Source organism: Anolis sagrei, chromosome 1, assembly GCF_037176765.1.
Source record: "Anolis sagrei isolate rAnoSag1 chromosome 1, rAnoSag1.mat, whole genome shotgun sequence".
Lineage (NCBI taxonomy): Eukaryota > Metazoa > Chordata > Lepidosauria > Squamata > Dactyloidae > Anolis > Anolis sagrei.
The window spans coordinates 230,459,403-230,484,816 of record NC_090021.1 but is presented as its reverse complement, the minus strand read 5'-3'; the positions used below and the strand labels follow the sequence as shown (position 1 = coordinate 230,484,816).

Sequence of the window (25,414 nt, the reverse complement as noted above, 5' to 3'; positions counted from 1 at the left end):
TTACCTTTCCCAGGAATTACAGACATGGTGTTAATTGCAAAGAAGTTTATTGATAAATGCCTTCTGTTCTATGCCAGGCCAACACTTTTGAGTTACAAACGAGACCAGTCTTGCACTCCCAAGTTACAGACATGTAGAATAGCTATGTGCTAATTGTAGAATTTCCCAATTTGCCAGGGGAAGGGGGGTAGAGAGACAGCCACAGCCTTCTCTTTCATTGCCATCAGAAGAAGCTGGTGCTCTGTGCTCCCTTGCTCTCACTTGCTCTACCTGTGGAAGAACTGGTCCTGAAAAGCTCCCGTTGCTCTGATGGGATGGGTAGACTTTGTTTCTAGCCCTTGGCACTAGAGCATAAGGCCCTCAGCAATAACACAGGGGGATGGATGATCTGATGATGTTGCACCTGAAAACTTAACTTCCAATACCCCTTTCCTCTCTCCCTACACAAACACACATCCTTGTGCAACTATAGGAGGACAAGCAGCATAGTGTGGCAGCACAGAGTAGCCACACTAGCAACCTGACTGGATTCCATGCCTGCTAAAGTTCACTTGGTACCCCTACTATCTCTCTCCCACCACTGCTCTGTAAGTGTCTGTCCTCACAGCCAAATCTATGTCACTCCTTAGCCAGAAGCTCTTCTGAGGGAGAAGGACATGGGTGAAATGTGTGTTGGGGGTGGAGTGAGGGGGAATACAGACAGAAAAGGCCTTGGGCTTCCCCAGACTGGAGAACCTACCCCTCCCAAGAGTTTTTCTTTTTTTCCATTCAGGAGCAGCATCAGCAGTGTAGCTACTTGTACATGGAACAGGCTATGTTCAGCCTGGGCCCTCGTGAGCTAGTGAGCGCTACCTGACACGCAGCAGAGAGAACTAACGGGGAAGAAAGTCACACACTCGGCACTTGCTGGTCCCCGGGGCAGAGCTCAGGTAGGGGAAGAGCAAACGAAGTCCAGGCTTGAGTAGCCTTCTGTGAGCACGAATGCTAGAGAGGCCATCCCCCATGGCTCTTCCAGACTCAGAACACACCTGGGGAAAACAAGGAGGGACAGAACAGGGGGGGAAGAAAGAGAGAGGAAGGAGGGGGTGAACGGGTGGAGAGAAAAAAACACAGGCAACAAGTGAATCATACAGCAGTGAAAAGTGGGTGACAGCAAGCAAATTTGGAGCTGTGAACATTTCTACTTTCAGTAGTGAAAAAGAAATGGCGTGTGTGTGCATAAAAGCTTTCAACTTAAAGACACAGGTGCTCCATACCTAGGCCTATACAAGGTCATGCATGAGCCACTGTATGGGTAAGTACTGGACCGATGTAAAGGCAGGCAAAGGAAACAGATATTTGTAGACTCAGTGGTAGTAAATGGCTCCAGGGAAGAGGTGCCTTCTTGCCCATCCCTACCCCTCAATAACATCCACACTACAGTAAGCATGAATGCCAATCTCCTATTGGCTAACTGCTTACGTAGGCAGGGGGAAGGAAAAGACCAAGGGTGCAGCAATGGCAAGGAAAGGCTGCTGCTTCTCTGTGCAGCCTATTTGCCCAGTGCCTGCTTTCCAGAGGCAGGAGTCCTTGGGAAATAGTCCCCTGACCAAGTCATCCCTCCAGGGCACCTAGGCTTCCCTATGCCAATGGGTTAAACCCTTGTACCAGCAGGACTGCTGACTGATAGGTCAATGGTTCGAATCTGGGGAGAGTGGGTTGAGCTCCCTCTGTCAGCTCCAGCTCCCTGTGCAGCAACATGGGAGAGGCCTCCCACAAGGATGGTAAAACATCAAACATCCGAGTGTCCCCTGGGCAACATCCTCGCAGATGGCCAATTCTCTCACACCAGAAGTGACTTGCAGTTTTTCAAATCACTCTTGACACAAAGAAAAACCTATGCTTCCAGATCTTCTATACCCAAGGAAGCAGGCATTGAAGACATAGACTGATCTTAAACTTGTTTTTTGAAGAAGAAAAAATGGGCATGCTCCAGGCACAAAGTATCTGCTTGTGGATTTGTTTTTGTTATTTTGAACCAGGGGTCCAAAATTCATCAAGCCAGCACTGCACTGAGGAAGTTGTCTGGAATACTGTGATATTACAGGGTTTCTCGCATAAATCCACAGCTGCATATTCAAACCATGTTCTCGTTGTATTCAGTAGACCAAGTTATCACTCCATGGGCCCTGTTAGATCCCCCACAACAACATCAAGCTGCTACTACTTATTCCTATACTTCTCCTGACTCTACATCCCCAAAATAACATTGGGCAGGCATTTATTTATTGGGGAAGATACTAAGGACAGAAGACAGAATTTACAGAGCAGCACATGAATACAGGCTGTCAAGATAAAGGCGTCACGGATCATTCACTCTGGGGCTGTGTATATTTAGTACCTCTGCATTGTTCCTCTATTCCAGTGGTTCTCAACCTGTGGGTCCCCAGATGTTTAGGCCTTCAACTCCCAGGAATCATATCAGTGGGTAAACAGGCCGGGATTTCTGGGAGTTGTAGGCCAAAACACCTAAGGACCCACAGGTTGAGAAACACTGCTGTATTCTTTCATGTAGTTTCTAACTTAGGGTGACCCTATTATGGTTTTCCAGATAAGTTTTGTTCAAAGGAAGTTTTTTTTTTCTTTCTTCTGAGGCTGAAAGTGTGTGACTTGTCCAAGACCACCCAGTGGGTTTCCATGGCTGAGGAGGGATGTGAGCCCTGCTCTCCAAAGTCGTATTCCAGTGTTCAAACCCTGGCTAGCTCTCATGTACCTTCTCAGTACAATTTAAAATACTCCATCCAGACCACTTAAGATCTGTAAGAATAATACATTGAAGGATGGAGCTTTTTGGGAAGGAGAGGGGTTCTCCAAATCAATTTGAAATAATCTGTATATTGGGTTGTTGTAGGTTTTTTGGGCTGTATGGCCATGTTCCAGAAGCATTCTCTCCTAAGGTTTTGCCTGCATCTATGGCAGGCAACCTCAGAGGCTGTGACCTCACAACCTCTGAGGATGCATGCCATTGATGCAGGCGAAACATCAGGAGAGAATGCTTCTGAAACATGGCCATACAGCCCAAAAAACCTACAAGAACCCAGCGATTCCAGCCATTGAAGCGTTTGATGATACATTGAAAATCCGTATATTTTATGGTCAAGGAAGGAGCAACAGAGGAGACTGGACAAAGATAAGACACACAGAGATATTTTCACCTTGCAGCTAGAAACACAGTTTAAACGAACAAAGCAAGGCAAAATCATTGGGGACACTTGGAATGACAAAAGGCAATGACGTAAGAGATATACACAGCCCTGCTGTTAAATGACCCTGAGTCAGGTAAAAGGAGTGTTGGAGGGTTACCTGCAGGGAGGCAGCATGGAAGGGCATCAGACAGAATATGCCTGTCCGTCAGGGTCTGTGGCATGGGAAGCACAGGAGGGAAGGATGGGCAGGTGAGCAGACAAGCGGCAGCGGCAGCAGTGGTGGTGGCGGCGGCGGCAAAGAAAGAAAGAGAGGGCACCAACAAGTTACATTCCTACATCAAGCCTCCACCAAAGCCTTATCCAGGGCCTGCCACCAGGGGGAAACCGAGGGAGGATCTCTACCAGATACTACTCTCAAGCAAAGGAAGGGAGAGGAAGCAGGAGACCACAGTGCGAATGGGTAAGTAATGCAAAATACAAACAAGGCAGATTTAGAGCAGGCAGTGGCTGAGCAGTAGCACCTGCAGGGAAATCCCCATGCACTTGGGAAATCATACAGATAAAAGGAAACATGAGACACAAGTAACACACACGGCTTGGTTCCTGTTTCTACTTGAAAGCATAATGCTTTGGACGGCAAGGTCATGACGGCAGATATTAACTTCACTCCCATATGCCACTTAAATTAAAGCTAGAGCTATTTAGCCAATCTCCCTGTGCAGGATGTCTCTGTGGGATTGAAAATGTTATAATACTGCCAAGAGAAAATGGGAGACATCTTAAGAGTTATGCTTTTCCTTACTGCTATGGCTTTCCAAATACGTTTAGCCTACATCAGCACAGCAAACTGAGGGATTCATAGGACATACAGCTCTAGGCCACAGGTGTCCCCCACCCATGGCTACAGCTTGCCTCATCTGGCTGTGAATCCAACCACTGTAAACAGCATCTCCAGCTCAATGTTCTTTCTCTTGCTAGCTCTTAATGCAAGGCAGCTCTGTCCCATCCCCTGCAACTCTGCTAGAGGACAAAGGCACATGCTGAAACTAGGAGAAAGGGATGGAGAGAATATTACAGTGAAGAAAAAGGCACCCATCCTCCTCTCTGGTTCAAATGAAAAGTGGAGGATGTATGCCAAGATGGCCTTAATCCCCTCCCCCTCCCATATAAGGCATCAAGCTATTCTAGTTTGAGACAGAGTTTTAGTAAAGGCCAATTCTGCCAAGGAGCTAAGCCGGCACAAAACTCCAAGGGTGAAAGCAACCTCTGCTGCCACAGGGCCTAAGGCTCGACCCTGATAACAAGCAGTCAACCAATGACAGCCAATAGCAAGTCCCCTTCCTCCCCCTTGATTTATCTATCCGGCATGGGAAGAGGGAGGGACAGAAACAGGACCATGCAGTCAAACCATGCAATAAAACAGGTAGGCAGAGAGTGTAGTCTGAGCTTGCAGATTGCCACCAGATCTGTCTGTAGTGCGCAGGCTGCTCAGGCAATGCTTCTACAAGCCAAATTACACACGTGCACACATACACACACAGTCAACACAATCGGATCCTGCTTGCCCTTTACTCAATAGTGCCACCTCTTTGGCAGAAAGGGCCCTGGGCATCTCTGTTAGTAACGCACCATTGCAGTCCTCAAGGAACAACCCATTCCACCGTTGGCCCGGGTCCTGATCATACAAGCCTCAGGCTGGAGTCACAAAAGGCTGCACTGCGTGTCCTTCTTCTTCTTGGGGGAGCAGTCTTTGGCTTTGCCCTTCCCTTTGCCCTTCCCCTGTCCACTCCCACCCGTGGCCCCTGAAGAGCCTCTGGAAGTCCCCCCTGCCTGGCTGTCCATGACAGGACTCCCTTGCGCAAAGGGAGTATTTCCTTGGGGCCGCTTTTTCATGGGGCTTCTCGCACCTGCTCTGTGCTGGCCTGCGGCCTCCATCTCAGACAGGCTGTAGGCCATCGCCAGCTGCAAGTCCTCATCATCCTCATCGCTGTCGGTGTACAAGATCACAGGGGAGGAACTGGGGGATGGGCGCTTTGCAGGTGGCTGCTGGAGAGGCGTCACTGGGGGAGAAGACGATGTCTTGCGGCTCTGCACGGCCTGCTGCTCCCGCCGGCTCAGCTCCAGGCCCAGCGCCAGGTCATCTGGAACACCTGCAAGGGAAAAGCCCAAGATCACAGTGAGAGAGACCTGTTCTCCATTGCCCCTCTTCCTCCTCACATCCTTCACAGTTCAACTTCACAAATGCTTCGTCTCTCCTCCAGCCTCGCTCAGTAGGGCCCAACAATTGGGGATCTTTGGCCTTCCTACAATTCTCTATCACTGCTGGCTTAAAGTTAAAGCCTGAAGTATCAGTGCTTCTCCCATTCCTACTCTACACCACTGCTACTTAAACTGTGGGTCCCGATTCCTTTATTTCAATGTTGGGGTCAGGAAAAAATTGGCAACAGTAAAAGGTTTCTGAATGCCACCCACTGACACAAATCTGTTAGCAACAAGGTGCAGCATTTACTATGGACTCTGCAGAAAATGCTTCAGCTACACTCCACAGAGAAGAAACCAAATGCAGATTTATTTTCAGAAAATGTTTGATTTTTTATATCTATTTGATATACCTATATACATGGGGTCACGTAAAAAAATTCTCAAGCAGAAAGGGATCACAAGTGGAAAAAGTTTAAGAAGTCCTGCTGTAGACTACAGGTCTCCCACTGATAGAGCAAGATCCCTTTTAGGTTCTAGACCAGTGGTTCTCAACCTGTGGGTCCCCAGGTGTTTTGGCCTACAACTCCAGAAATCCCAGCCAGTTGAAAACTTCTGTTCTAGACTGTCTTAAGGTGGGTCCTAACTAGAGCACTCTAATTGTGGAGACGTGTGGTCCCTGGCTTTTTTGAGCCGATACAAGAACAAAATGGAACATCCCTATTAGAACAAAAGATGTGCTTTATCGCTGCAAAAGTTGAGAACTAAGCTAGCAAAATTATCTTCTTCCAATTGTATTGTCATTTATTGAAGCAACAAATGCCTTGAACGCAGTATACACCGACTGAAATCCATATTAGACCACTTCTTTTTTATTTTATGCACAGCTTGAGAATCAGGAGCCGCCAGTGGCACAAGAGGTTAAACCCTTGTGCCGGCAGAACCGAAGACCAACAGGTCAGAAGTTTGAATCCGGGGAGAGCACAGATGAGCTCCCTCTGTCAGCTCCAGCTCCCCATGCAGGGACATGAGAGAAGCCTCCCAGCAATGATGGTAAAACATCAAAAACATCTGGGTGCTCCCTGGGCAACATCCTTGCAGACGGCCAGTTCTCTCACACCAGAAGCGACTTGTGGTTTCTCAAGTCGCTCCTGACATGGGGAGAAAAAAAAAGATTGGTAATGCTACTTTTGGAGACAACAACCCCAGAAGGTCCCAACCACCATGCCCAGTGGTCATGCTGATTAGCGGGTGCTGGGAGTTGTGGTCCCTCAAAAGTAACTTTCCTATCCTCTAAGCCTCTAGCGTCCTTCACCACAACCCAGATACCATTTTAACTAGTCCCCAGAATCATCAGGCACATTTCACAGCTGCTCCAAAAGCATCCTACCAATTACATGCATGTGCGTGTGCACATTCTCACACACTTCCCTCAAAGCTGGAGATTAAGTGTCACTGTGAGAAGAAATCCATGGGGACAAGGGTCTATTACTCCCCGTCTCCCAGGAGACAGACTGAGATCAGGCAGAAGGGAAGGCATCAAATTTCTGACTCTTGCTCAAGGCAGGAGCATGTGCTGCTGAGCCAACAGAAGGCTTTGTCCTGGGAACTCAGGATACCACCCCCTTATCACCTTATAGCTGCTCACCATTAATCTGGATTGATTTCAGCTCCCCGTTTTCTTCCACCTCTACCCTCTCCTGCCCATTTTCGACGATCCTAGAGAACATTTGCGGAGGGATGGAGAGATTATGTTACACAATGGAAGCAAATGGAAAGCATCAGTCCCCATCCAACCTGCTCTAATAAATATTGAATATTATGCTCTCCCTGTTAATGGAGTTGACACCACTTTGACTGTCATAACTCAAAGCTATGGAATCATGGGAGTTGTAGTTTGGTGGTAAACCAGCACTCATTGGTAGAGAAATCTAAAGACCTTGCAAAACTACAGTTTCCATGACTCCGTAACACTGAGCCATGGCAGTTAAATTGGTGTCAAACTACATACATTCTAAAGCAGCAGTTCTCAACCTATGGGTCTGCAGATGTTTTGGCCTACAACTCCCAGAAATCCCAGCCAGTTTACCAGCTGTTAGGATGTCTAGGAGTTGAAGGCCAAAACATCTGGGGACCCATAGGTTGAGAACCACTGTTCTAAAGCGTACCCTATCCAGTACATGCTGCTGTGATCTGACACACATCTTCCAGCTGATTGTCAGAAGAGGATCTGTAATTCAGCTCATAAGATAAGTAAATTTTTGAATAGCAGCAGGTGAAAGGAAGCCAGCAAACAGTTTAAAAAGCTTGAAAACAGTGCATAGCAACTCCCACTGAACCATTTCCTGCTGATAATTTTATATTTTATTTATAAGAGATTGCTAAACTGCCTTTCCACCATAACAAAGACTTCCAAGGAAGTTCACAGAACACAACTCTAAAAACAAAAGACTAATATAGTCAAAATTGAGTATTAATAACAGACATTGTAATGTTAAAATCTTCAGTCTTGAATGAAAAAGCATTACAGTCCAGTAAGGACAAACATACTTTTGCCAGCAACCTACAAAGTTGCCAAGAATGGACTACTACATTGGTTCTCAACCTGTGGGTCACCAGGTGTTTTGGCCCACAACTCCCAGAAATCCCAGCCAATTTACCAGCTGTTAGGATATCTGGGAGTTGAAGGCCAAAACATCTGGGGACCCACAGGTTGAGAACTACTATAACCATTAGGTTATAGTAGCCAGGACTACTATAACCATTAGGGGAAGAAATATTCCTAATGGGCTACAAAAAAAGACCTTGTTTTTGTCTTCTTCACAGCTACTTTTGGCTGTGAGACACACAACTTTGAAATATTGTTACTGTCAGAACCTGGCAACTTTTGGAATTGAGACGCACTCACAATGCAGATCAGTGGAAACAAAGTATTTATTATTCTGTCTTGCCAGAATTCAAGAAAGTCAATTCTAACTTTTCCCTCCCCTTCCCTGGCATAGATCAAGAAATTAATCCCCACCACCACCCAACTCATAATGTATTCTCACAGCTTCTACTTTCAATTCCCAAAACACACATTACACTTTCAATTCTCAAAACACTGCCAGATGTTCTTATCTGTACCACATTCCACATCTCCTTCTCAAGCCCCCCTTCATGTCAGGAGAAGAGGAGTAGCCTTTTCACACGGCTGTCTCAGGCATCCTGACAATTACAATGCATATGATTTGCATTTTCAGATATCCTGGCCCTCAGCGTTGAAGGACTGATAACTAAAGAGCAAGCACCTTGACCTGTGGCAGACTCTCTTTCATGGTTTGAAGTTGGCAGTGAAAAACAAAAATAGGTGATCAAACAGTATGGCCAGATCTGTCCTTTCCAATGAAGCACAGCTGGCATAACAGCTAACGCAGGGCAAAAGTGGTCTAGTTATTCAGGTTTCTAGGAGCAGTTCTCGAGCCTGCAGCAACTCTCAAACTCTGAACCTCACCCTTCACCGTCATCTGTAATCCCAATCCTGACAGGAGGGCTGGTACCAAGAAAGAAAGTCTAGACACACTGGGAGAAGACTGCGTTATTTCTCTCACCAACTCCACACTGCTGTGGGCACTGGGTTCCTAAGACACCCAAACATCTGAACCTAGAGGCCACTGGAGCAGAAAGTGGAAAGCATAGCCTACAAGTAATAGGAAGTGGCTTTTAACCACCTATGGGAGCTGTCTAACTGCTTGGTACCCAACTAAGTTCTGCATGCAGAAATTTCAAAAGTTCCTTCTTGACATCTATTAAAATGCCTTGGGTATCAGGAGCAGAAATGTTACCGGCCTGGTTTTCTCAGCCTGAGCTAAACATACAAGGCTGCCAAGAGGATGACATGTGGAAAGAAAACCTGACCTCACTGGAGGAAAGGCAGGTAATAAATATTACAAACAAACCATTATTATAATGGGTGGGATCCCAAGCAGCTTGTTATCCTGAATGAGCAGAGATGATTTGTTCTGGAAATACTTGTAGCTCTGTATTGCAAGGAACATGTAATTCAATTCATATTAGCGAGGTCTATCTCCCATCTAATCCAGCATACTGGCTGGATTAGGAGGGCCACAGGCTTCAACACACACACACGTCTTATGCTCTAATATTCTGGAAGAATGGCAGAAAATTGTCAAAAGCAAATGACAGCAAAGTTGACGAGAAAAGTTTGGTCAAGCTTACATACCTCTTAGTAGTGATTCGCTTGCCATTGATGAACCTGGTAGAGGTGGAGACAGAGCGGAAGCCCATTCCTGCATTGATCCCAGGACCAAGTGTGGGGGAAAAGAACTCTGCAAGGGAGAGACAGAGAGAGGGAGAGAATGTGAGAAGCGCTTGTGAGAGAAAGTGCTGTCGGAACTGAGAAACAACCTGCAAAACCCAGCAGAGTAACCCAGCAAAGGAGAGGAAAAACAAGTTGAAAATCCCTTAACCAGGATTTCCAAACCCAAAATATTCAACTGTAGGGTGGAACCTTGGCAGGAGAGACAGAGTCAGTGGGACCTAGAATAAAAAAGTGACTACAGAGAGTTTGAGGCGGGCCAAGGGAGCAAATATTCCTTCCTTACCTGGTGTTGCATGAAAGGGTGAGAAGAATGTTCCTGCAGCAGGATGTCGGGGACCACGCATGTCTGAGAAGGGGTCATCTGGAAATACATCAAGGACAGAGGTAGTCTGCAAATGCTAAAAATCTGATGCCTCCTCAAATTAGTACATGCACAAAACTCATTTCCTCCTCACCATGTGCACACACATTCCCCACCATTTGTTTAACATACAGATATACCAATACAGATAGATATTCTGCCACTCCACTCCTGGCTTCAGCACACATAAAAGGGAAATTAAAGCCTCCCTTCCTTGGCCACTGAGATCTGCCATCTGAGTGCCCCTCACACAAACACACACACACATTTCCTCTTGATATGCACAGATACCCATTATGTCCCTGACACAGGTATGCATGAACTCCTTTCCCCGACCACCACCCAGACTCAGAGCCAAGGCAATGAGAAGGTTTAATCCTCCCTTCTCTGATGAGGTCTATAGATTGTCAGCTGCTAGAAGATGCAGAGGAATCCCTCAACTCAGAACATTTTCCATAAACTTCATTGATTTTCTGCTAATAGCAGTGATAGGAGCTAATGTCAACACTTTGTAGCTAATGTCAACACTTTGCCTTCAACTAGTCCATCTCCTATTCAAAGAGACATTGCACTTTGCTGTCTAAGACTCACCCAAAAAGAAAGGACTGCAAGCTGTTTAACTCCCTTCTACTTAAGATTTTCAGCCTTTACTTTTCTTAGACGCACAGGTGATTTTTCTTTTACCATTGTATGCTTTCTGGAATTGCCCCAATTACCAACTTCAACATATGACATATTTCAAAAGGTCCACAGAATGATTTGAGATTGTTTGATGCTGCTACAAAGCTAAGCAGGTCTCCATGAATTCTTTCTCAACCCTTCACTGCCAGTCCTTTCAATCACTCAAGTACTACCCACCTTGAAGGATTTCACTGTCTGTCCTTCTAGAACCAAAGTCAAGAGATGACAAAGAGAGCCTTCCACAGAGCATCCCAAACCAGAAGGATGAGATACCACCTTGAGAATTCAAACTTGTACATACCAAAGAAGTCAGCAAAAGGATCTCGCCCTCCAAAGAACTCCCGGAACACGTCATGTGCGCTGCGGAAAGTAAAGGTGAATTCAGGTCCTGGATGAGGTCTGGAACCACTGGGCCCACCTGGAAGAAAAAAAATGGCAAGGACCCATATGATAACATGGTAACATTCTATGCAGAAAAATTAAAACCTCCTGTTCAAGTTAAAGTTTTGGGGATTTAGATAATTAAAATATCTTTGAGATTACTACCTGTCCAGTCTTTGAACTATTAACTAGGCATGGCTGCCTTCAGAGTCTGCAGGCCAAGCCAGTCTGTTGTTGGTCCAGGAGTATCATGAAAGCCAGAAAGCTAGAGAAATCCATTTTAACCAAATAGAAAGCTGTTAAACCAAAAACACACCATGCTCTTGTACAGAGTGGTTTTACTTCCCCCAAAACACAGGTTTCTCTATTCTTGAGATCATTGCTTCTTAAACTGTGGTCCTGACCCCAAATGGGGTCATCATAGCTCAATGTTGGGGTTACAAAAAATGTCAATAGTAAAAGTTTTCTGGATGCCACCACCTAGCAGCTGTTTTTGACATTTATATGTGCAGTGTTTATAGTGGTCTATGCAGAAGATGCTTCAGTTGTACTTCATAAAAAAACAAAATCAGCCTGTTTGGCAAACCTTGCAAATGCTAGATTTTTACACCTATATACTCAAGGTTACATAAAAATTATTGAGTTTAAAGGGGCCTAAGTGGAAAAGTTTAAGGAGCCCTGCTTTTGATGAGGAAAAAGGCTAATTCCACTACAAACCACGTAGATTTGGTACTATGATATGAGCTGGGAAAAAGCTTCAGTAACAAAGCAGCCATGAAACTGTTTTCCCAAGCTCAGCTCCATACAGACCATCCCTCACATTGTAATATGGTGCAGTATCAACTGATGAAGCAGTCAACGTTTCTTAGCTCACGTAAGTTCACTGCCAGTAGTTTTATTTCTGTTCGCTTCTCACTCAGAAATGTGGACTGCTGCTTTTCAGTTAACCCAAGCACTGAAGCAGTGAGATGGCCCTTGTTTAGCCCCAACATAACCCAAATCCTGTCCAGGGTCTGCTTACCTGCACCTATGAGGCCTTCTTTGCCATATCGGTCATAGACTTCACGCTTGCTCTCTGAAATCAGAAAGTCCCTGGGTTATTTTTTCCAGTTACAACCACATCCTGCTTCAGTTAAGGGTTAGCAGAGTTTGCATGACAAACAGAGAAAGCTAACATTTTTTCCACAACATAACCAAGATGAGAAATATTCAGCTCTCCAGAATTTATGAAACTGCAGCTCCCATCCCTCTGCACCAATGTCTATGCTGGAAAGAAATAATGGACTTGTTGTCCAATATCTTGAGTGCTATATGTTTCCTATTCTTCACTTACACAAACCCAGAAAAAAATAAGCCAATTACTAAGTGTTGCTGTGAGTTTTCTGGGCTGTATGGCCATGTTCCAGAAGCATTCTCTCCTGACATTTCACTCACATCTATGGAAGCATCCTCAGAGGTTGAGGGGTCTGTTGGAACTAAGGCTTTATTAAAGATGGGAGCTAAGGCAAAAAAAGAGTAATGAAACACAATTTATGTTTAGCATCTTTTTAAAAGGAAGTCTAATTGGCTTAAGGTGGACTGTCCCTACAATCAATTACTCTCCAAGACTTGAGTGAATGCACCAAACTTTACACCCGACTGCAGAGGCCTACAGACATCCTCTTCTCCTCCAGTGCCAGCCTGTGCTCAGTTGTAGCAGGTAAGGAAACATACCCTCAATTTAATAAAAAGAATCTCAAAGAAAGAGCCAGAGTGGAGTAAAACATCCACGAAGGGTATGGTAGGCAGGGTCGAGAATCAAAAGCCCATCCACTTACTGTCTGAGAGCACTTCATAGGCCTCGGCTATCTCCTTGAACCTCTGCTCAGCATATTCTTTGTTGTCAGGGTTTTTGTCTGGATGCCATTGCAGAGCTTTCTTCCTGTACCTGTTTTCACAGAATCCAAGAGACAACAAGAATTAGCTCTGCTGGTATATATATTTTGTGAGATTCAGTTCTGCAGACACACTTTTCTTCTCCCATCAGTTTGCCCAACTATGACTTGAGCACCACCCATTCACCATGGCATCCCTCCAAGCCTTTCTCTACCCAGACCCTGTAACAGCAGAGGATTTTCTTTTCCCTGGGATGACAGACTCTTAGCTTGATGAGGAACTAATTGACATCATTCATTATCTCAGATCCCCAGATCAACTGAAGCAAGTATCTGTTTTTCTTCTGCTACCTGTTCTCAACTGGGGGTGAGGAGACTTCACTTGCTCCAAAGCACAAACGAAACCTCTGGTTCTCAGCCTGTGGGTCCCCAGGTGTTTTGGCCTACAACTCCCAGAAATCCCAGCCAGTTTACTAGCTGTTATGATTTCTGGGAGTTGAAGGCTAAAACATCTGAGGACCCAACAGGTTGAGAACCACTGAACTAAATGAAGATAAAAACCCCATTTGGTAAGACGAGCCACCTTACACATATGCGACATGCCCAAAAGAGAGTACTCAATCAAGGCTCTGTCTTTTGACAGAGGCAGCCTTCATATGGCAGTGGACCCCAAATTCCCATTAGCTCCAGCCAGCCATTGCTGATGCCCAGAATGCTGGGAGATGCAGTCCAAAAACATTGGGAGTGGGACAGATTTCCCTAGCCCCACCCCGCACACACAACAGCCACTGGGGGCCTTCATATGCAAAGCAGGGGATACGTCTGAATTCTTGCTGCTATATACATTTATCATTGCTCTTGCTGATTGATAATTTCACGGAATTTTAAGATAGGATTTGTTTATTAGCCACTATGAATGGTGTGCAACTGGAAAAGGTAGATTCAAAACAATCATGTTCATCGAATAATTTGCTCTAAGGGCTATCTTCTTATGGAATACATTGTTGCTGTCAGACCCATCCAGGACATGATTCAAGGTAAGCATTTTTCTCTATTGGGCAATTAGGGGCTAAACAACTTTTTGATTTATATTACTTTTATTTTTATGAAATACTGCAAAGAACACTAGGTACAGCAGAAATAACATGATGCCGCCTCATTTTTTTAATATTTGTCTTTAAGCAACAGCCCACTCCCTTTGCTAGCCATGAGCACCCAATTTTTACAGGACTGGAATACACATCTCCTACTCCACCTTAAAATGCATGCACACACACACACACACACACACACACACACGGTCCTGCAAACAGGTTACACCTCTACACCAAGATGGGAATCATTTCAGATGCAAAGCTGCATTCCTCACCAAAGACTAAGCTGCATACAGCTGCAAGAACTTACAGTTTAACAACATCTCTAGGATCACATGGTTCCTATCTATGCCTAATATAAGGTGATCTTTCTGTAAAGTGGTTTAAAAACCATTTTACAAAGCGTCAGATTGTTTCACTTTCTTTTTCATTCGCTTCTGTCCCTGAAATTTCTTTCAAATGTTCCTTTTAAAAAGTAAACAAAACATTTCATGGCTGCAATCACCAAATTTTCTTGCCACATTGCCTGTAACAACCATAATTTCCCCACAGACGTTATTTTCAGAGAAAATTGCAGGTTTTTGGTATTTTATCAGCACAGAAAATGCAGACTCCGTGGGATAGAGAATCAGGAACAATGTGGTCACCTATCCCAAGTACTGAAAGTCCCTAATTTAAGCCAGTAACTCCTAGCTTCTCCATAGGAAAAGGTGGAGCTCAGACTTCTCCTTTCTGGGCTGCTGAATCAACCAAGAAAATGTACTTTTGTCTTCTACTTTATTCCACAATCAGGAAAACGGTGCCAACAACATGATATATCACCCTTATGATGGCATACACTCAGCAACACACCCGGCACAAGGTTAAGGAAAGCATCACTTGGAGTACATATACACTACAGAGTTACAACAGTTGGATAATATTTTAAAGGTCATGGTTCCATTCTATAGAAGCCTGGTAGTTGCACTTTTCCAAAGATATATTTAACAAACAATTCCAAATGCCTCACCAAACTACAAATCCCAGGATTCCACATGAGCCATGACAGTTAAAATAGGATTGAACTATTATAGTGTAGATTTTCTCCTAGCAAGGAGACCTTTCAGGCAGCAATTCAGGCATGAATACAACTTACGCCTTCTTGATGTCATCTGGTGAGGCATTGCGGGGCACACCCAGGGCCTCATAGTAATCCACCATGGTTTCTGGTTATGTCGAGCTGGGAAACTGGAGTGGAAGGGAAAAGATATGTTATAACATTTCTCAGGAAGAAACAAAAAGTAGCCAACAGTCTGGGAGCGAGCTGTATTTGAGTCTTGAGGAAAGACCTCCATAATGTACAGACTACATAGGACTCAAAAGCAAAACTGCATCAACGAGCACCTTGACTGTTGAGCCACTGTGTTCCCATCTCCTCTTTCCCTCCATCTTGCGACTTTCTGGCTTAGGAGTATAGGATTTTCATTCACTGCTAAAGATCTGGCACACATGACTGAGGTTACATGACTCTATCCATTTAACTAGAGAGCATTCCATAATTCAACACAGGGCTTCTCTTGTGCGTAGCAGTAATATCTAAGGTAGCAAAAAGTCAGACTTCTCATTTTCACTGTGTATCAGGGATATGAATCATGGGTTCCTCCAAAGGGTGTTGGGTTGTAAACCCCACCAGCTCTAGCCTGTACAGCAAATGATAAGGAATGGTAAGAGTTTTAGTCTAACAACATCTGGAGGGCCACATAAATCTCTTCCCTCCATAACTGTTACATATTCTCCAAAATCCTTGTTAGATATGGACAATGGAAGTTGTAGTCTCATGCACCCAGAGGGTACTAGGCTGGTGAAAGAGCTTGAGAAGGAAGACTGACCGTGGGTCCTTCCACACAACCCTACATCCCAGAATATCAAGATAGGAAATCCCACATTATCGGAGTGTGGACTCAGATAACCCAGTTCAAAGCAGATATTGTGGGATTTTCTGCCTTGATATTCTGGGATATAGAGCTATATGGAAGGGCCCCGCATCAGTCTGAGATCTCCAAAAACACACCAAGAAGAACAACTGCTATGCTCACATCACAATCCCAAAAAATATCCTTGCTAAGCTTATTATGTCTGGTAAGGAAAGAAATATGCAGTGAAAAGGGCAAATTTCATAATAAAGATAAAATCCCTGATGAAACCCTGTCCTCTTTTGAAAAATACTCTTTTTGGATGAAACTTGCAATGTGTTGTTTCCAACTAGGCATGCAGCATGATCTCGTGTCTACCAACTCATAAACAAACCCATCCTGTGCTCTGTGGAGCTTGCTCCCAGTTAATGTTCAATGTTTTATAAAGGGAGAGTCAATTTTGATGTTTTAAACTATTTTTTATCAATGGCATTGAATTGTTGCCAACACTGTGAACCGCCCTGAGTCCCCTTCGGGGTTGAGAAGGGTGGTATACAAATACCGCAAATAAATAAATAAATAATAAGTAGAAATAAAGTCCCTTTAATTCCACAAAGTTAGACTCTGCACTTAAACAAAATATATGCAAGTAAGAATAATCTTCTTTTCTCTCCCTGCTTCCCCAGTGTCCTTGTAAAGCAATTCCAAGTTTTCATTAAATCCCAAATTCTTTATAAGGAAAGTGATCAGAATGCATATATGGCTGTTTTCAGAGACAAAGGGCATTCAGAAGAGCTGAACTAAGAGAGAAATGCCAGAGACCAGGTGGTGTACTATGCTAATGGCTGCACTTTTTCCAGAATTGTGCATTGGTGACAAGAAAAGGCAGAAAGAATCTACCAGCTCCAAGCAGCTTATTTTTTCCAGTGCCTGACTTCCTTTGAGGCTGCTGCTGCCTCCTCCACCTACACTGGTGTATGTGTGTCAGTATAATGTACCAGGAAGAACACACACATGTACCTTCTTTCTGAATATACTAGATACAAGCCTTTTCTTGGAACTGATAAGTTTGGTTGCAAGATAATGTTGGTGAGATCTACAGCCAGATAGGAATTTCTTGAGAGTTGAAGGATGCTCATAATGGCTGTACATCTTACCAGGAAGGAAAGGCCCTTCTAAGGGTGTTGCATCTCTAAGAAAGTGATTAAAGTTGGACTCTGATATCGTGATCCTATGCAATCATAGAATCATAGAGTTGGAAGAGACCTTGTGGGCCATCCAGTCCAACCCCCCTGCCAAGAAGCAGGAAAATCACCTTCAAAGCACCCCCAACAGATGGCCATCCAGCCTCTGTTTAAAAGCCTCCAAAAAAGGAGCCTCCACCACACTCCGGGGCAGAGAGTTCCACTGCTGAACAGTTCTTACAGTCAGGAAGTTCTTCCCAATGTTCAGATAGTTTGAAGCCATTGTTCCGCATTCTAGTCTCCAGGGCAACAGAAAACCAGCTTGCTCCTCTTCCCCTCACATATTTATACATGGTCCTCATCATGTCTCTTCTCAGCCTTCTCTTTTTATGACTAAAACATGCCAGCTCTTTAAGCTGCTCTTCACAGGGCTTGTTCTTCAGACCCTTGATCTTTTTAGTCCCCCTCCTCTGGACACATTCTTTTTACGGGGTAAATGTGCATATGGCTAGTAGATATACCACTTCAAGTTCAGTGGGGCTCACTTCCAGTCCCAGTTAACTGTATTCAAGCTGAGTATCCCTTATCTACAATACTAGGGACCAGAAGTGTTTTGAATTTTGGGGGATTTTGGAATACCCATACTTGTGTATGCATACATAATGTGTCCTATCTTGGAGATAGGACACAAGTTTAAACGCTAAAGCCATCTGTGTTGCATATACACCATATACACATATCCTGATGGTAAGTCTATACAGTTTTAAAATAATTTTGTGCATGAAACAAAGTTTATCTAAATAGTAAATGTATCACTATTTAAGAAAGTAAATGTGTCACATGTGGACAAGTTTGGATTTTGAGGGATTTTGGAATTCCAGATAAGGGACACTCACTCTGTGTAAGATTTCAGCCACAATCCAACATATACACATTTACCTAGTAAAAAGAATGAGCAAACACAGTGGGTCTTGCTTCTGAGTGAACAGGGACAGGACTGCGATGTAAAATAGCTCCATATGGCTTTGTGAAGGTATTCTCCACAAAGGCCGATGGCCTTACATTGAAACAGAATCATGAAGGGGAGGCCAACTATTCTCCAACTGCAAAGTCCTATCCCACACAAATAGCTGGCAATGCTTCTGGGTTGTTGTTTTTTTGTTTTTTTAAGAAAACAAGTGATCATCACAACAGTGTTAAATTACACTATGTAACAAAATTTGAAAAAAAGTCTGTTCCTGGTTTTGAAAGTGTTTTTTCCTGTTTAATTGTTTAGTACTTACTTTGAAAATAGTTGTTACACTCCAGAAACCCAGTTCTTGTGGCTGCCACGAAATATGTTGAAGTGGTTGAGACTCGGTGAGATATTCATTGAAAAGCTATAGCAAAATGAGCTGTAGGATGTTTCCCCAAAACAATGTTTTTTCAGTTTAATAAACTTTTTCCATCTATTTATTTATTATTTATTTATTTCTGGCATTTATTGACCGCCCCTCTCAGCCCGGGGGCGACTCGGGGCGGTGAACAACAACAAAGAAGACAGTGTACAGTGAGTCAGGACGATACAAACCAGACAGATACAACATAACATATACTTATACTAAAAATCCGCTTCGTCAATTCCTGGGGTCATAGCCGAAATTCGTAGTCCTAGTTCATTCCAGTGTCAATTTAACTACACTCAATTGAAGGCCTGCTCGAAGAGCCAAGTTTTTAGGCCCCTACGGAAGGCCATCAAGGAGGGCGCCTGTCTAACTTCAGCAGGGAGAGTGTTCCACAGCCGGGGGGCCACCACCGAGAAGGCCCGCTCCCTCGTCCCCGCCAGACGTGCCTGTGAGGCAGGCGGGACCGAGAGAAGGGCCGAGACCGAGAGAAGGGCCAATTAGGAAATGACATTTATAACCCAGGAACAAAAATCATGTTGCGTAGTGTTATTCAATGAGTGCCACTCCCTTCCTTAGGTGGGTGGAAAGGCATCTGGTTTTACAAGAGGCTCTGGAGGAGACTTGTGGCGAAAACTATGTACAGTCAGCCCTCTGCATTTGTGAGTTTAAGTTTTACAGACTTGATTAATATGTTATCTCTAATTTCTTTCCTGGCACAATGCAAAGAGCTGGTTATGACCCTGCATAGCTCAGGCCCAGGCTATCTGGCAGATTGAATCTCCCTGTATGAGCCAGCCTAGGCTCTGAGATCCTCAGGAGAGGCTCTTCTCTCAGTTCCAAAACCATCGCAAACACAAAGAAGTCCTTTTTGGTGGCTGTCTCTTGAATCTGGAACTCCCTTCTCAGGAGCCCATCCTGTTGTCCTTGTCCTTCCAGCAGCAGCCTAAAACCTTTTTATTCACACAAGCTTTGAAAGCAGAAAGTTGTAAAAGAATGGGCTAGGGCCTTGCACTGGTTCAGTTGTTATTAAACGTTTTTATTAATTTATATTAATTACTGTAATTGGTTTCAATAACTGCATAGGTTTAATTCAATTTCAATGTTTGCCCTGTGTACATTTTAATGGAGTCCCCGATGGCACAGCGTGTTAAACCGCTGAACTGCTGAACTTGCTGACTGGAAGGTCGACAGTTCAAATCTGGGGAGTGGGGTGCTCCCGCTGTTGGCCTCAGTTTCTGCCAACCTAGCAGTTCAAAAACATGCAAATGTGAGTAGATCAATAGGTACCGCTCCGGCAGGAAGGTAATGGCACTCCATTTAGTCATGCTGGCCACATGACCTTGGAGGTGTCTATGGACAACGCTGGCTCTTCGACTTAGAAATGAAGATGAGCACCACCCCCCAGTCGGACACAACTAGACTTAATGTCAAGGGGGAAAATTACCTTTTATATTTTTAATTGTATTGCTTTTTTAAAAATATGAGCCACTCTGGGTCTCATTTCTGAGAAAAGGGGTGGATTATAATCATGATCACCTCAAGATCCTCATGTCTAGGTCTTCAGCTGGAAACAAAGGACAGAGTTGTCTCAGAGGACCTAGTGATGCCTAGAAAAGTGTTGTCTCTGGTTTTAAAAAGTATTCCAATCTTTCTACTTTTACAGGGGTCCTAAGCCCCTAAATCCTGCAAATGTGGAGAGAGTAACAGGGCACGATACAACAGACACCTTTTGGGTGGTCTCTGCTTGTTTCTTTCATGACCTATAGGTGTTTTAGTTCTAAACAAATGCCTTTAAAAAGGAGATAGCAAACTTGGCTGATGCCCCCTGGTGCCTAAAGAGTCTTTACAGTCCAAAGAGGTCTTTCTGACTGCGATTTGGAGTCACGGGCCCAATCTAGATGTGTCACCAGAGCACCACAACTGCTGCTTGAAAGAAAAACAATTATGTGAGATCAACTCCACACAGGAACTTCCTGATGTCATTTGAGCTGCGGCCACCTGATACCTCCTGTGGTGAAAATAGCTACAACTAAATGGAGAGATGCTCCACAGTGAAGGGTTTATTGTGAGGCACTGCATCCACATATCCGTATTTCATCACAGTGCAGTCACCGCACCTATCCTTCCATGAATTGGGCCTTGGAAACAGACAACACGTGGCTATCCAGACATCCCTGGACTGCTGTTTCCATCATCCTTAGCCAGAAAGGGAATCTGGAGAATTCAAAACATAAGGAGGTCTGCAATTTGCTCAGGAGTATTAGGGGTCTTGCCGGGGCTCAATCCTCCCAAAGGACAGAATGAGTGAACATCCACCTGAGTTGACCTATCCCCACTGTGTCTAAGAATGCTTCTGCTCCAGACCTTTCTCATTAAGGATCTTTATGCATTAAGCGGTTTAGCTGCCGTTGTGTTTCTAAAATAGATTAGAATCTTCCAGGAGAAGCAAGAATAGCTGCAGCGGCATCAATAAACAGGAAAACCATTGAGGAAGGGAGGGCTATCGATTGAATCAAGTTGCAATCCCATTCAGAAGCATGACTGAATAGGGTTGGACTAAATGGTCCTTGAGGTCCCTTCCAACTCTAGGATTCTATGATTCTAAGTAGATGCACCACAGCTTATTCCTAAGTTTGAATCCAAGAGACAGGGTGAGCTCCCATCTGTCAGCTCCAGTTCCTGCCAACCTAGCAGTTTGAAAACATGCAAATCTGAGTAGATAAATAAGTACCACTTTGGCAGGAAAAGGCAAATAGATGCTCTAAGCAATCTTGCTAGCCACACAACCAAGTGACAATGCAGGCTCCTTGGCTTGAAAATGAAGAAAGCACCTCCCCAGAGCCAGAGATCAGCACTGCCACTAGAAGCCATAAATGAAAGGAGAAGCCTCTGCCTTTGTTTGTGTTTGTGTGTCTCATTATATATGATTGGAAAGACATTGAATGTTTGCTTATTAATGTTAATGCTTAATCCGCCCTGAGTCCCCTAGGGGAGAAGGGCAAAATATAAATAAAGTGTATTATTATTATTATTATTATTATTATTAGAGCCCCCGGTGGTGCAATGGGTTAAACCCTTGTGCCGGCAGGACTGGTTGATCGACAGGTTAGCGGTTCAAATCCACTGAGAGTGGGTTGAGCTCCCTCTGTCAGCTCTATCTCCCCTTGCAGGGACATGAGAGAAGCCTCCTACAAAGATGGTAAAACATCAATCCTGGGGTCTCGAAAGCAACAACCTTGCAGATGGCCAATTCTCTCACACCAGAAGCAACTTGCAGAGTCTCATGTCACTCCTGACACAAAATAATAATAATTATTATTATTATTATTATTATTATTCCTAGGCTCTGGATAAATATAAACTTAGTCTGTACTTATCCAACTCTATTCTTCTCAAATCTAAGATCAATTTATGTATACATGTTTGCATCTTATATTTATGTTTAGTTAGAGTAGAGATGTAGGTTGGTGGGAAAAATGTGTAGTTAGTTTTGTAAATGTTAGGAAATGTTGAAGTATGTTAATGTAATGTATAGGCACCACCACTGTTTCCTTTGTGTTTCTTCTGCTAAAAATTTGAATTTAAAAAAAGATAGAAAATTGAATGTGATCCTTTTTTAGGATGATACAATTTGGGCAATGCAGCCTTCTCCTTTAACAGATTTAAGTCCCTTATACCTCAGACTACAATTTTTGGATGGCATGTTTTTAATATTGAATGCAAGGTTTAAATTTTTAATACGTATTAATTTTAATTCAATTGATTTTAATCTTAATGTTGTATGTGTTTAAGGCATTGAATAGCTGCCATATGTAAGTTGCCTTGTCCCCCTTGTCCTCTGGGGTAGAGAAAGGCAAGGTATAAATAGGGTGAATAAAAATAATTAATAAATAAATAAGGCCCCATTTCCTTTGGGCTTATCCACTCTTTCCCTTAACTCTATCTAGGAATTTTGCACAAACTCAGAGCCCTCTGAACTCAGCACTTCTATTGCTCTCCATGGTACTGTTTTTTATGATGTTATATTGTATTGTGATATGTTTCTATTTGGTTTGGTTTTGATTTTATTTTATTGTGTTATGTTTTTAACTCTCTGCTCTCTGGGCTTGTCCCTTTGTAAGCCACCTCGAGTCCCTTCAGGGAGATGGAGGTGGGTTATAAAAATAAAATAATAATAATAATAATAATAATTATTATTATTATTATTATTATTATTATTATTCCCCCATCCGTCCCCTACAAAATTTAGAGATGAAGTAAAATCCATCCCAAATGTCACCATGTTTCAAAATAATAATAATAATAATAATTATTATTATTATTATTATTATTATTTCCCCATCTGTCCCCTACAAAATTTAGAGATGATGTAAAATCCCATCCCAAATGTCAGCATGTTTCAGGACTTTGCCTACCCCTTTCCAGGGTCAAAGGAGGATAGTGCTCTTGCACCTTTACCAACGCTGCCAAAGCATCACCAAAACTCCCTTTGCTGTTGCTTTATCCAAGGCTGCTACCTGGCCAAGCCCTGAGTCCCTCTGGGGAGAGAGGGTGGATTATATATAAATTATTATTATTGACACAGAACCATAGTATGTCACAGCAAATGAGATCTCTATGCTGGATTTCATATCACAAAATCACAAGTCGAACACTTCCCAAGCATCTAGGACTGTGTGATGTATTTTTGAATTATTATTATTATTATTATTATTATTAGATACATAACAAGACTAGTACACAGCAAACGAGAACAGTATGCTGGCTTTTGTATATGAGCACACGTTGGACACTTCCCAAGTGTCTAGGACTGTGTGATGTATCGACATTTTTTTTCCGTGTCAGGAAAACTGCAAGTCACTTCTGGTGTGCGAGAATTGGCCGTTTGCAAGGACGTTGCCCAGGGGACGCCCAGATATTTTACCATCCTTGTGGAAGGGCTTCTCTCGTGTCCTCGCTTGGGGAGCGGGAGCTGACAGAGGGAGCTCATCCGCACCTTCCCTGGATTTTAACCTCGAATGATGCACACAGATCCGAGTAGGGTGGCCTTTTGCATTATTATTGATGTATCAGCATTTTTTCTGTGTCAGGAGCGAATTGAGAAACTGCAAGTCGCTTCTGGTGTGAGAAAATTGGCAGTTTGCAAGGAGGTTGCCCAAGGGACGTCCGGATGTTTTACCATCCTTGTGGGAAGCTTCCCTCATGTCCCCTCATGGGGAGCTGGAGCTGACAAGAGGGAGCTCATCCGCACTCTCCCCGAATTCAAACCTTGAATGATGCACGCAGATATAAGTAGGGTGGCCTTTTGCATTATTATTATTATTACTAGTAGTAGTAGTATTTCTATACACAAGGCTCACCCAACACTTCTCTCTAACAGTCATTCCTCAACTGCGCAACTGACTTCTCTAACTGTCATCCTGTTTAGAACTAAACATTCTGAACTGTCACTGAGCAGTCACGTGATCTGCAGCCCCTCCCACTGCTTTAGGTATATAGAGATAAGGAAATTGCAAATCCAATAAGACATATACTTCAGGTTATACAACAACGTGTATTAAAATAGACAAATTTCACATACAGGAGGCTTGCGAAGGTAGCTTCCTCCAACACCTTCCTTCCTTTGAATCACCAGAAACTGGCACTCTTACCTTCAGACCTGTGGTTTGATGGAACAGGCGGGAAAGGGGTGGCTGGCTTCCACAGTAGGGAAGAGGGCTTCCTCCTCTGGGAAAGAAGCAGAAAGATTCCTCCTTTAAGATGCATACCTAGATACATCGTAACCTCCCAGAAACAATGGTTGAACAATCTGTTAACATGTAAACAATACTAAGGATTGCATTAGTCTACTCTAGTTGAGGAGTTCAACTATGGGGTTTAGGCCTATGTAAATGCCCCATATTCCCTCCAGAGACCCAGATCAGAGGGTGCATCTAGAAAAGGTATGGGCAAACTCTGGCCTTCCAGGTGTTTTGGACTTCAACTCCCATAATTCCTGGCCTCAGGCCCCTTCCTTTCCCCCCTCAGCCGCTTAAGTCCAAAACACCTGGAGGGCCAGAGTTTGCCCATGCCTGATCTACACTGTGCAATTGATACAGTTTTATACCGCTTAAATTGCCTGGATCAATGCTCTAGGATCCTGGGAATTGTAGTTTGCTGAGGCTCCAGCTCTCCTTGGCAGAGAAGAGTCAAACTACCTGATCCCATAGTACTGAGCCATGCCAAACTGCATTAAATGCCACAGTGTGGATGCACTCCTGCACCAGACTGCATTTGCTGGATCTCAAAGGATGCAGCTCCTTCTCCTCCCTTTCCTCCCATTGTTTACTGGGAGGCGGCCCTACCTCACCACTCGCGGAGGCAGCGTCCGGAATGGACCATGGCCGCCGATCTTCCTCCTCCTCCTCCTCCTCCTCCTCTTCCGCGGCTCGATCTCTCCCTGCAGAAGCTCCGCCGTCGGCTGTCAAGGGAAAGGAAGGCAAGCGGGCCGAGGAGAAGGCAGACCCGGGCTGAGCGCGCTGATTGACAGGAGCCTCGCAGCCAATGGAACGCGCCAGCCCTATTGTGACGCCGCGAGCCTCGCACTCTGAACTGGTGACGTAAGGCAAGAAAGCCGCCGCGAATAAACAGCTGGGTCGAGAGGAGAGTGGAATTCTCTGGACTGGGTGGGTGGGCGGGGACATAGGGAGTGATTGGCAACTCGCCTTGCTAGGTCCCGCCCCCCTGACATGCGCGCGCATCCAGCCTGCTTTGGTGCTAGTATTTTCCTCTTTTGGGGTGCTTCTACAATACAGAATGAATGGAGCTTAGCTCTTTAGCTCAGTAGTTCTCAACCTATGGGTCCCCAGATGTTTTGG

The 25,414-nt window shown here is 44.2% G+C and overlaps 1 protein-coding gene across 3 annotated transcripts; it reads right to left on the bottom strand.

Annotated features, from left to right (window-relative positions):
- Nucleotides 1-30: 30 nt before the first annotated feature.
- On the bottom strand, nt 31-25,137 carry LOC132773638 (dnaJ homolog subfamily B member 2). Of its 3 annotated transcripts, none has more exons than XM_060772971.2 (12): nt 24,902-25,137; nt 24,209-24,284; nt 15,232-15,323; nt 12,946-13,055; nt 12,150-12,203; nt 11,049-11,165; nt 9,989-10,066; nt 9,607-9,712; nt 7,033-7,103; nt 5,093-5,335; nt 3,343-3,397; nt 31-1,028 (listed from the first exon to the last, which is right to left on the bottom strand). In XM_060772971.2, exons 3-11 carry the CDS (start codon nt 15,294-15,296, stop codon nt 3,369-3,371), a joined length of 873 nt encoding a protein of 290 aa, XP_060628954.2. In that variant the 5' UTR covers nt 15,297-15,323; nt 24,209-24,284; nt 24,902-25,137; the 3' UTR covers nt 31-1,028; nt 3,343-3,368. The 3 variants fall into 3 exon arrangements, with proteins under 3 accessions (XP_060628954.2, XP_060628963.2, XP_060628973.2); XM_060772980.2 differs by having other exon boundaries at nt 24,907-25,137; XM_060772990.2 differs by lacking the exon at nt 3,343-3,397 and having other exon boundaries at nt 24,902-25,133.
- Between the last annotated feature and the right edge of the window lie 277 nt (nt 25,138-25,414).